Source organism: Plectropomus leopardus, chromosome 6 (genome assembly GCF_008729295.1).
Source record: "Plectropomus leopardus isolate mb chromosome 6, YSFRI_Pleo_2.0, whole genome shotgun sequence".
Classification (NCBI taxonomy): Eukaryota; Metazoa; Chordata; class Actinopteri; order Perciformes; family Serranidae; genus Plectropomus; species Plectropomus leopardus.
The window spans coordinates 11,677,882-11,691,067 of record NC_056468.1 but is presented as its reverse complement, the minus strand read 5'-3'; the positions used below and the strand labels follow the sequence as shown (position 1 = coordinate 11,691,067).

Here is a 13,186-nt window from a genome sequence, read left to right as displayed (position 1 = left end):
CATTTTCCCGTCTAGTACTGTAATTTCTGACCTAAAACTGATGCAATTATGTGATAAATCCAGCCTCTACGTACTTCGCCCATTAACATCACATTAATTATGGCCCCTGTCAGGTCAGGGCACAGAGGTTGCCGTCCCTCTTCTGTCTCCTGTTCAGTATCATCCTTCCTTTCCTGGGGGAATCTCCAGCCTGCCTCAAGGACTTAATCAGACTGAGAGCGATGTGATTCCCCAAATAGAGAGACCACATTAGGCCTAGTTAGGAAAGTGCTGACGGAGGACTAATATCTCCTCATCTGTTTATTATGCACCATAAAGACATTGAGAGGGGGGTTGGGGGGAGCAAACTCCAGGAGTGCTTAATTGCATATTGATGTGAGAAGCGGGAGGCAGAGGCAAGCCCTATCCCTGTTATGCTGAGAAAGGGTTACAACGTGAAATAATGCACTTAACACTGCACCTGAATGCCATGGGAACAAGTGATAATGACACCAGGAATTTCCAAATTGCATCAGTTTGGTCCAGATGAGCGCTCATGATTTATTCATTAATTTCAATATTAATTTTGATCCTGTGGTGAGCGCTGAAACAGAGCGGTGCAGCAGCTCACTGAGGGATAATGATCTCTGCACTCCACACAGAGCCCTCCAGCCACCACTCAAGAAGAGCAGTCTTAACACAAGCAGAGTGGAGCTCGTAAACACAGCCCGCAGCAGCGTGCACATGCAAACACACACACTTATTCCTTTTGTCGGATGACAATGCAGCTGTGTCTTAACTCAGTTTCATGGCAATGTGCGCAAAGAAAGTGCACAAGAGGAAGTGGTTGTGCTGAATAGAAAAGAGAAAAAAACCAAAGAGAACTTGTGACGCTCTTTCTGTGCTCATTCCACCCTATAATATTTCTTATCTTATATACAGTGGTAGAAGAAGTATTCAGATCCTTCACTTAAGTAAAAGTACTAATACCCCCCTGTCAAAATACTCTGTTACAAGTAAAGGTCCTGCATTGAAAATGGTACTTAAGTAAAAGTAAGTAAATATAGTCAAGTGAATGTTTTAAAAGTATAAAAGTAAAAGTACCCATTGTGGAAAATTCCTTAAAAACAAAAAATAACACACCCGAAAAGATTAATAAAAAGCTAAAGAAAGAACACACAAAAAACCCTCAAAATTATATAAAAAAGGAAAAAAGACCCCCAAACTCAACTTAATAGAAAAAAAACACCCCCAAACTCAAAATTATTATTAATAAGAGTAAAATAAAATTAAAAATCTCAACAAACTCAAAGTTGTAAAAAGTAGGAAAAAAAACAACCAAAACTTGAAACTTATTAAAAAGAACTTGCCCTACAAAATCTGAATTAATGTAGTGGAGTAAAAGTATAACGTAGCATGAAAATTAAATACTCAAGTACAATACAAGTTCCTTGAATTTATACTTAGTATAATAGTATAGTACTTGAGTAAACGTACTTAGTTACATTCCACCACTACTTTCATAAAGGCATTAAATCCATGAAATCTTCATCAAATCATTTTAGCTTCTAAAATGTGAAAATTTGCTGCTTTTCTAATAAAAAATTATCTGAAATTGAAGCTCTATTTATGTTTAACAGTAAAGCCAGGAGTAAGTAACTAAGACACAAGACCCTTTTGCCTGTGTTTGGCACATGCAACAATGTGTGAGCTCAATAATTCAAAAAAATCTATATCAGACTGTATCTGTCATCACTATACATGGCCTTGTTTCACAATGGGTTGTCAGTTTATAGCAGGCAACATGTAAAGGCAGGTGGTGATATAGCGCATTGTGTCAAACGAGTGATAAGACAAACTGATGTGTTTACACAAACCAGCAGATGGTGCCACTTCTAATATTTGTGCACGCAAGACAGATGCATAGAGCAACACAATCCCCCTCCCCCCCTACCACCACCACCATTTATAGCCAACAACCAGCATTGTTGGTTTTTTTTTCAGACAACAGAAGATCAATATTTGAACTACAGACCTTGTCTTCAATGATACCCAGGTCATAAAAAACACACACTGTGCTGTGTTATCTTTGGAACAAATGAAATCCATCATTTTTAAATCATTAGTGATTGTATATTAATGTAGCAAAATTAGACTTGAGTATGGCTGTTTGTGAACGTAAAACAGCAACATAAACTCATGTAAACAAACCACAGCATGCCAAATACCTTCCTTGCACCCAGCACCACTTCTATTAGGGTGTGGGTGTGTGAAACACAAATTCGATGTTTTACATTCTGTGTGGGTTCCTCTGTTATCTGTCTGTAGCACGCCTGTGGGAATGCGCGAGCGAGTTCACATTTCACTTTTTGTGTGTGTGTGAATATGTGAGCTCTTGTGTCCTGCTGTGTGTATGTTAACCACACTCATCCTGTGTCGAGCCACTCGCCTGAGAATCAGCGCACTCCACCTCACCTCCTGCCTCTTCCTCTCTTGCTCTCTCACTCGCTCTGTCTCTGCCAAACCCCTTTTGTGCTGCCAGGTGAAAAAGTCACATTTCATCCACAAGTCCACCTGAGCTTTCACTGAATTCTTCAAAATATGGAGAAAATGACCCTGAATATGTCATAGCATGCTGGCTTTTTCTATCACATATACTTTTGCACTGGGACCCATCATACCCCACCTGCTCTCTGTATAAAACAAGGTCATAGCCTGCTATGATGAGCCTATACGTTTCCTTTCAGTGACATAAAATTAGGCCACAGAAAGTTAAAGCATGTGTGCCTTGGTGAAGGACGGCATTATTCAAACATGCAGTAAGTGTGTCTCCCCCCATGAGCGGCGAGAACAAAATGGAATCAAATTAGATCAGGAGCGGGTTTATTTTAGTAAAAGAAAGCAGGATAGGGGACTGAAGTATCGGTTACAACGCTAGACACACTTCTTTTCCTCAGCTCCTTTCGCTGAATCGCTCTGAGGTCAGAGCGCTCAGTTGAAGCTCCCATTTTTCCTTGATCCATTATTCATTCTTCCCCAGTGGAGCTCTGCCTCCATGGCAAATAGGTTTCCACGGCTACACCAGAGCCCGCTTCACATGCCTGACCGTGCACACACACACACCATGAAACAAAGATGCGGTTTCTCTCTCTCTCACACACACACACACACACACACACACACACACACACGGAAATTCCACATACAGCGTCAGATTCTTTTCACTTCCCATGACACAACAACCACAGCGTGGAGTGATAGTAACAAATTAGTTCAAAGCAGAGGCAACAGAACGATCCAGAAGAGCTGCAGTATTTCACGCCTATTGGGGCCAACATAAGCTCATTATGGAGCAGTAACCATGGCAGACACACATATGAAAGAGAGGGTTTCTTCCTTAGTAAAATCAGCTGGACCCAAGGCTTTTTCGACAGATCCACTGATCAGCATGTTTAAGAAAGCATTCATAAATCAGTAGAGATGGAGAGAAAAAGACGGAAAATGACAGTACAATACAAGACACACATGCAGGCTGAAGCTTTGTGAAGCAGACAAGCAGAAACGGATATTGGCTCTTTGCTTTTTATATCCTCCTATTGCCTCAGCTGAACTGTAAATTCAACCGAATCGGAGCATTATCCCCGCGCTATAACAAGTAACAGGCTGCTGCAGACTCTAGAAAATCCAAATTAGAAAATGAGGGGGGATGAATGATTGTGTTTGCAAACATCGTTACCCTGGTGGGATGGCTCCTCTGGCAGTGCCCATGGAAATGCGCTGCGTGCCCGGCCGGTTCAGGTTGTTCTGTCCGTTGATGGTGAGAGCGTGGTGGCCATGGGCGGATGAAAGAGATGGCATCACGGGGGAACATGGGAAGTTGGCAGAGGACAGAGGCAACTGCACCTGTTCAGCTTTGGCTTGCCCACCTCCCATACTAATGTTATTGTTGTTGGGGCCGGAGGAGGCGGATGTCGGAGACCAGAGGGAGGTTCCAGCAAAGGTGTTGCTCTGTCGCACTACAGAGAGGGTTCCTGTGGCGCCCGGGTTGCCCGCTGTCCCTCCGTAGAGCTTACGCCGCTGCGAGGCCAGGATAGCATTAGAGGCGGCCCTCGTGCTGTTGACCAGGATGCACTGCTGGCAGGAGCAAGGCTGGCCAGAGCTGGCTCCCACGGGCCACGACTGCGACTTGGGGATGGAGCCCATGATGAGCGGGTAGGCCAGGTCCATGCGTCTTCGGAGGCGTCGCTTGCGCTGGCTCTGCCTGTTTGTCTGACACATGCTGTTGAAGTCAATGAGGTAGCAGAAGCCCAGAGAAGTCAGGTCGAGCCAGGGGTGCTGCTTCTCGTAGGCGTTCTGGATGGTCACGCAGATCTCCATGTCATACGGCGTCCACGAGCCATTGTCGTTCTCCCACTCCCACACCACACCTTTCCCCGGGGCGGACGACGGCTCATAGAAGTTCCTCTGCACTGGCCTCATGGTGCCTAAAGAACAGAAAAGAAGGAACATGAGGATAATCACTAAAACATTTTTTATAGTCAGCTACTCTGCATTTTTATATGAGCAGGGCTCTGAAGAAAGTACTGAAAAAAAACATCACTCATGATAGAAGTGCAGAAGACTTTAAGTCATTGCATTTTTTTAACTGACTGTCTATGTTCTGCATCTTTGACACCTCTCTTAGCATTATAGATTCAGGTCAATTAACTGATTTGTCCACAAAAAACTGTTCTCATTTTGAAAGCTGCTTGAAAATTAATTAAAAGTGTCATTAAAAGTTTACTACAGCAATATGGTGTGTCACTTTCATAAAGTTGGGGGAATTGCAAGAGAGAGTAAAACAAAGGAACTGACTTCTAGTCTCTAATATTGGTCAAGCTCCAAGAAAATCCAAAATTCTATATTTTAATGCAACTGGAAAGCATCTTTCATCAGACTTCAAATGTTTAGCATGTAAGTAGGTTTTCTTCAGTGTATAATCACCTGAAAATAATAGTCCTTATGTTTTTGTTACCTTAGAATGAGCTGTTTATAGGGAGCTGGTTCTTGTTTATAGAGAGTGCAGTGTTGTACCGCCATGTTTCTACAGTAGCCCAGAACGGACAAATCAAATGCTAGCTCTAGATAAGGACATTCATAATTTGCATTGGCCACCTTAGTTAGCAGCCCCTCTGTGACAAGTATGTTGGAAAAACACAGATTTTTGAGGGTTTTCTTTTTTTACGTGAAACTGCTTTATTTTACTGGTTTTAATCTCCTGTTCCAAGTAAGAGACCCCTGCAGATAATTCGGCTCCTGGTAAAAACCTCCTAAACAATGAACACTTATGGAATCCTAACCCGCAGAAGTTTCAGCTGGTTGCTATCTGCAATCTTCACCATTAAACTCCACTAAATCTTACATTGTTTCTTTAAGTCTCTAGCTCAAGCTGAGGTAGTAAACTGCATTAATTCCATGTGTAAAATTGATTGAGTACCCAATTCATTTTTTTAATTAATTTTATTTATTGGTCTATTGGTGGAAAATGAGATGACGCTAATTTAATAAGTAAAAATGCCAGATATTTCAGATATCTGGGTACATTGCTTGCTTTTTCCCCATTTCATGACATTAAACTCTGTTAACTTGTGCTGAGAATTTGTCATTTTCTCTGACAATTAATTAAGTAAATGAATAATTGTGTAAATGATAACAAGAAAAAAAAGCATCAGTGGATTAATCTCTGGCGACATCAGCCCGAGGCAGGATGCAGTTTTAATGCTGCTTCAGTTTCTAGCTCATCAAGGGAGCTAACAAGTGTTGAGAAAGCAACATGACCAACTGATGGGGATCAGGTGTAACACTTCACTACCTGCCTGCGGGGATGTGGTTGCATACTGTAGCATTAAGTCAGCAGCTAAAGATACAAACAGAATTGCAACAAGCTAGGGTGCACAAGCTAGTGAGATCCCTCCTGCCAGGAAGCTCTGACTGTGTATTAAACTGCGTGCATGGCCTTTCAGGAACACAGACATCATACCCACAATCCCCTGCTGTCTCAGTCTGCAGTCTACTGTTCTGTATGGCGACAGGAAGGATGGGGGCGTGAAGCCGGTAGCTTTGTACCTCTGTACCTCTGCTGATGGCCACTCAGCTCCCACCTCCATTATAACACAATTACTGTAGTCACATGGGAAATCAGGACACCTTAGCCTATCCATCTCCCCGCTGCACGTCGGCAAGGGTATCCAGGCACTCCGACAGAGACCGTCACCACCCCCCCCACACCTAATTTAACGGGTAAATGCACACTCCCCTGCCAGTGAGGACCAGGGTGATAATGGAGGGAAGGAAGTGTGTGCAGAGGATGAATGGATGTGGGAGCGAGTAGAGGGGTTGGTGGGCAGCGGTAACCCCTCATCCGGCAGCCCCGTTTTGGCTCCGGAGAGTAAAATGCATCAGCAGAATCAGCAAGTCTGACCTTGAGTCTCTGCTGCAGACTGCTGCTAAAGGACTTGGCTTGACGGCTAATTTCATTTGGAGCTGCTGAGATTCTCTCTCTCTCATACACACACACACACACACACACACACACACACACTCACAGATGACTGCTCCGTGAGCCAGCTGCCTGTGTCTCTCACGTCTTCACTCAGTCAGCTATGCACAACGTTTTCTGCCAGTTGCGTCCGTGCCTGCTCACAGCTTGCTTGCTTGCTTGATTTCTTGCATTTTCTCTGAGGATAATACTGAAAATAACAATGATTTCACCTTAATGGATTTCATTATAAAAGACTAACTCATTTTCTGAAAGCCAATAATTTTATCTGTACTTTTAGTGTAGCGGTGGAAAGCGAGCCACACGTCCAAACCCTTTATTTCTGCGGCTCCTGGGGGATACATTAGGCCTGACACTTTCAGCATGGCTTTGTGTTTCTGGCCATGATTAGTGACAGCTCCACACAGTCTTGCTCAGTGGTAGGTTTAACACAAGCTTCATAAATGCTTGAACATATGCAGATGTGATATTACCAGGCATCAGTTTAAACATCTCAACTTTGGTGTGGAGAGATAAACAGTATCTCTCTTTAAAAGCCTATTAGTGCTGATAATTGTTCATGAGAGCTCTGGTGGAGGCTGCTGCATGAAATGTGCTCAGCTGAAAGATTTTCTATAAAGAGTTCAGTGGGCTCTGAGGGATGGCTGTTTGGCAGTCAGATTTCTTCACTGTAGTTAAAGTGAGGAAGGACAGAGCTTTGCTCTGCATTTGAAGACCTACCCCCAGTCTGGGACTCTCATGTAGTATTAATTTAAGTCGCAGAGCTTAACAACCAGTTTTCCAAAAAATAAATACCCAGTGATTTTTGAAAAACCTAGAAAGTTTAGAGGGTTGTTTAACAACACTTACTGTGGTTCTGAAAGTATTCCATCTGGTTAAAAATGAACCTGTTGCACATTTAAAACATTAAAAACATACTCAGGTTTTTAAAGATTACAAAAAAGTAAGATTTTCATTCATTTTGAGATTTTAGATTTTTCTGCATTGTGTACTTTTACTTTAATACTCCAAGTACTTTTTCCTGAACACTTACTTTTTCTTACGCAAAATTTTCATCGCAGGCTTTTTACAAGTAAGTGAGTGAGTTTTCAGAGGTGCTGAAGTTAGCTGTTTCCATTTGTCTCCATCATTTATCGCTGACTGTATAAATATTGGACATAGCCACCATGATATCACCCATTGGTTTGTGGACTGCTTTTGTGCCTCAACTCGAAAGCCTCGACTTTGGCATTTTGGCGGTTGCCTTCCTGGTTTCTTTGGAACCAGGTTTGGACCATATTTGGACTATAGGGTCCAAATATGGTTGCATGTTTCTTTTAGTTTGCGTGGTGCATTTACAGCTATGGTTGACTGTGATAATGCTAATGCTACTGCTAAATTTTCCCAGCAAATAAAGGCTTAAAACCATTCAAATAAAATGAAAAATTGAATATCTGACTACATGGCCATGTTCTAACATGACGCCGCTCAGCAAAATTCTGTGTGCACGAAAAAGGTGCCTTTTGGCGTAGTGCACTTATGCCAAAAACTATTTGACGACTTGAGACTGAAAACGGGCTGGTTAAACTAAGCTAATCATCTCCAGGTCCAAACAAATTTCCAAAATGTCGGACTTTTCCTTTAAAGTTTGAATTACAAAGTCATCTTGTTCCTCATCGAGCTTTGCTGAATGTAAATGCTACTTTGCACCTTTGTTTTCACTTCTTAATAACTTTGGTGAATCTGGTTGTTTCTTTCAGACCTGACCGCTCCTTTATTGCCTTGTTTGACTCCTTTTTAGAGATATTGCTGCATTCCCAAATCTTCTCACTTTATAAGCACAACTATTGATACCAACTAAAAATATTGCCAAAAACTATAAAAAGAAACAAGTTAAAACAACACAGAATAATTCTTTATATATTTGCATTCTTTGACACCTTGAGAGGAAAGAGCAGAGTCCACAACAACACACAAGTCCTGGACCTCACATGGGAAGTTTAATTCAAAACATACAGCCTGAAACTCTGCACTCCGCTTCCCATTCTGCTGTATATACACCCGCCTCTGCCAAAAACCAGGCCTGAGTTGTTGGTGTTCTCTCTGTGACCCTTTACGCTCTTCCTATCAGGAAACTAAGCGAGAGTGGCCACTTCCTGTCTGACCCTGTGTGCCTTTGGCAGCCATCTTTCCTGCCCTCCTCTCACTTCCCTTGTCCTCTCTCCCACGATGTCCTCCAACTGTCTTTGCCCAACGCCAGCGTGGTTCCCCTCGGGTGAGCTATAGCCGTGTGATGTATAGTCACATCAGGCCTCACAGTGGGACTCTAACCCCACTGCCGCACAGGGCCAGGTGGGTTCAGGGTGAGCTTGGCTGCGCTCTCACATCTTAGCTGGGGGTAAAACTCCCTGCAGTCTGTTCGCCACATGAGGCCGTGCCACTCTTCATCCTTGACAGTTTTGTTTTTGCTCTGGAAGTGAAGGAAGGCATGTCTGAATCACTCTTTTAAATGGAAGGACATGCAACATTAAATTGCAACATCCTTGACAGCCCTCAGAGGCCTGCTGCAGGGAGAGGGAGCAGATTGGCAAACTGATGCTCTGTAGCTCCTTTTTGTGGATGTTTTTATCACAACACAATAATGCACATGTTGTATCTTTAAAAATATAAACAGTGTGACCTGGAGATGTAATTTAACTTCAAACCAGAACTGCAGACTCCTTTTATTAATCAAAAATAATAATTCTGACATTTTTGTTATATATCATTATGTTCTCTTGTTTGCTGCATTACGTAGTAAATGTGAAAATATCAGGGGGGCAGCTGCCTCTTGCATCATGTGGGTTATATGAAAAAATAAAGTGTACAAATGAGACAAATACAACTGTTTTATCTTTCAATAAAAAATAATTTACTGTCAACTTAACAAGTCTTTGCTGTAGGGCTCTGTGTTGGCAAGAATCTAGCGAAACAATACACAACGTAAGTTACGATTCAATGTTATGTTGAAATACTGGAGGCAAGGCGATAGATTATGGTATTTCAAAAATCGTGATACTCAAGTGTTTCGATATTTTCTTACACCCCTACTTTGCCGTGGTCATGTCTGCTACCTAATAGGAAATGTCTGTGCTGTTAGGTCATTGTTTGTTTGCTTGTTTGTTGTCTGTTAATGACAACACATTCTTTCCCCCTGCGTAGTTCCTACGAACTGCGTGGATAGCCCTGCCATCATGAGGTAAACGGAAAAAGTGAACCGGTTTTATGAACAAATAATGGAGCCACATATAGTTTATTTTGAACAACAAGTCAAGGGCTTTTTAAAATTGGTCTGAGGGCCATGATTGGCCCCAGGGCCAGACTTTGAACACACCTGATTTAAATAATCAAATAACTAACATAAAAATAGGAGCGAAACTGTGACATTGAAGGACCTAATTCACTTTTCTTCAGCTAAAATTGATCTAGGGAGTAAACCCTATTTAAATCTGTCACAGAGGCTATTGATGTATGTGTTCTTCTCACGCCAACACCTGCGGTCACATAGGAAAGCGTGATGAAAGAGCTCTTAATGGAAAGATTCATGCACCTGATTACTTCAGGTAACACCTGAACAGCTGCTGCAAAATGTATGAGTTTCAGGCTTTTGTTGTCACAGAAACACTGAGGAAAGGTTTTGTTGTCATGGAAGCCGTCCCTAGGGCTGGGAGAGAGGCGGGGGGGTTGCCCGTATGTGAACGTTCCTACTATTCCTTTCCCTGAGCACAGCGCCATCAGAGTCAACTCCTCCTCCGCTCACTCATCTCATCTGCTGCTGACGCCAGCTTTCCCTTCGCTCTCCACCGTCTCTCCTGGCTCCTCACCAAACACTGTCTCGCTGAGCCATTCTTCACATTTTCCACTCTGTCACTCACTGGACCCCATCCTGCTCTCACACGACGCTCAACACTTGGACAGGAAGCAGGAATCTGTGTCATTGAATTAGGGCCCACATCACCTTGTAGTTAATACTCCTTCTCATGCTGCTGCTGTGGGAGGAAAGGCGGAGGAGAAGCGGCCCGGTTTAAGCTCTATAATATATACTTAAAATTGGCAAGCCTCATCAATTTCCCCGGGGCTGCGTTGATCCTATTAAAACATAGTGCTGCATTTTTCCTTTTAACTACAGGAGGAGAGAGGCCAGTAACAGGTCCAGCATCATACGGCTCAATGTTGTCTGAGAGGTATTTAAAGCTAGCTAATCTGTGGTCTCTGCTGGAGAACAGGCGGATCCATGACAGGGAAGAGACACAGCTTATACAGAACAGAAAAAAACTGTTTGAGTAGTGAAGAAAACTCCTCTGTCATTAAAACATTACTGTCAATGACTTTGTCCTTCTAATCAATTAAACGCTTGATCTATAAAATGTACAAAAAATAGTTAAAATACCCTCTGCAAGTGTGCAGAGACCAACGTGACAGCTTCAGACGGCTTGCTGTGTCCGCCAACAGTCTAAAATAACATAAAACAAGAAAACAGAGGAGAAAAGGAAATCCTCACATTTCAGAAGCTTGAACCAGGGAATATTTTATATTGTTGTTGAAATGACTTTTTTTTTTCAATAATCAAAATTCCTGTTTAACTTTTATTCCATCATTTAACTAATTAAATGTGCACGCAGTCAATTTTACACCTCAATTTCCGTTTACTCATCACAGAGAGTAGCCTAATATTAGCCTATAAAAACAGTTATATGATGGCAATCCCTAATGAGGTAATCAGTTATTTTGGCTCCGAGACACACTGCCTACATGAGCTGCACGTGACAGCGCTGCTGCAAAGTTTCCTGCTTGCTATATCTACTGAATTTCCACAATTAAAAGTTGGTACTCAATGCATTGCATTGTCAACAGCATGGCCAGTGGAGAAAAAAAGACAGTCTAAGGTCCCTTATAATGAACGAACAACTAACTGCCTTTTCCTTTAAAGAAAAAAAAATCAATATTTTTCAGTCCGAGGTTTCTTTTAAAGTGGCAACCAAACAGAAAGAACCTCGGATTACCATGACCTGGATGACTGAGAACCTACACAGACAATATTTTTCAATGTTTCCCCTACAATGTTTTTCAGGCCCAGTGGTACACACCGAAACACCCCTAACAGATGTGACACCTGGGTTGATGAGGTTGGCTTCAGTCCGACGGCACAGGGAATCAGCAGTTTAATTATTTGTGTTCTAATTTTTGTTCACCCTGTATTTAAACTGTTGAATTATTTCACTTTTTGTTCTTGATGGTATATTTCTCCTTTTCTCACAGACAAGTAGTCAAAAAGATGACAAGAGGTCTGTTTCAAGCCAGTAGGTAGTTTCAGTTAAACTTAGAGCAACAGTAAGGAGAAACAACAACACTTGAGGTCTTCTTTCCAGACTAAACTCACTAATTTGCAACACTTCTCAACATTCGCACAATGAGAGATTTATGACAGCAGAGACAGGAACATCCATTTCTGCTTGAGCTCTAGCCACAGACATGCAGCCACAGCTTGTTGCTTGTGTGAAAGACAAATCTCTTTTCAGTGGCTTTTAGTTACTTGAACAACAATGCACGGAACACCACAGCATTGTTCTCACCCTACTCTCACTTTTACTTCACCAGAAAACCTTTTATGTTGTTTGTTAGGCTGTCACTGCTCTCACTAAAGCTACATAAAGCAGAGAGGTTCTCTGAAGGCCTGTTAAAAGTAAAATAGAAAATTGCTACTGTGACGAGACAGGTGAAGTTACAAGAATACAACTAAAAAAAATACTGTACATCAAATGGAAAAATGCACTCAGTATTCCGCCAGATGTCCGTGAAATCAAATTTAAAAAAGGCAGTCAACAAACCAATGCGTGACATTATGGCATTATGGTGGCTATGTCCATCATTACAGCTATAGCACAACAAAGTAGGAAATAACAATAAAAGCAACACATAAAAAATCAAATTACCAAATAGTCTGCTTGCTTTCTCATGGTAGAGGCACAAATATCAAGGAGAAATTACAAAATCAACAAAATTTGCAAGTCTATAAACTTGGGCATGCAAAATGCTCTTCATCTGAACGAACCCAGTGTGGTATGACTGTGCGGTACGGACCAATACCCAGTTGCAGCAAGACTGCAAAGACTGCAAAATTGTTTAAGAAAACAGTCAATTATACAAATTTCTTGTCTCACCACAAGAGACTCTTGAACATAAAGGGTCATAAATGTGCAGACAAAAAATTAGGCTAGTTGATCCAGTAGTTTGTGAGATTAGAAGTGGACCCCTCCAAGGTTTTGTATAGCAGAGAAAATGTAAAGCATAAATATGGTGAACAGATAAGTGACAATGAGTTTAATTGTATCCAAGGTGGGCTTCTCCTTATTAGGGAAATCTCAGTTTTTCAAGTCTGCCTTAAAGTATACTTAGATGCTCATATGTACATTGAATGAAGCATTTTTTCCTCCATGCTGCAGCAAAACTTTATGGATGGCACCAATGGTCTGTTACTCAATCAGTTGACAACATCATCCAGATATAAATATCTAAACTACTGGGTGCATTTTATAGCCGGACCAATACTGGACTTTTGAGGCTGATACAGATACAAATATTTGAAAGTTAAAAAATCCAGCGCTATATATTGGCCGATTGTATTCTTTTAACAACACATTACATAAAGAA

General features: G+C 41.8%; 1 protein-coding gene across 2 annotated transcripts in view; it reads right to left on the bottom strand.

The window, feature by feature from the left end:
* Window positions 1–13,186, bottom strand: part of dtx1 (deltex 1, E3 ubiquitin ligase) — a 53,831-nt gene that overhangs the window by 18,778 nt on the left and 21,867 nt on the right. For both annotated transcript variants that reach the window (XM_042487712.1, XM_042487711.1), the window contains exon 3: window positions 3,716–4,463. In XM_042487712.1, the coding sequence (XP_042343646.1) occupies window positions 3,716–4,463 (748 nt within the window). The remainder of the gene's footprint in view (window positions 1–3,715; window positions 4,464–13,186) is intronic.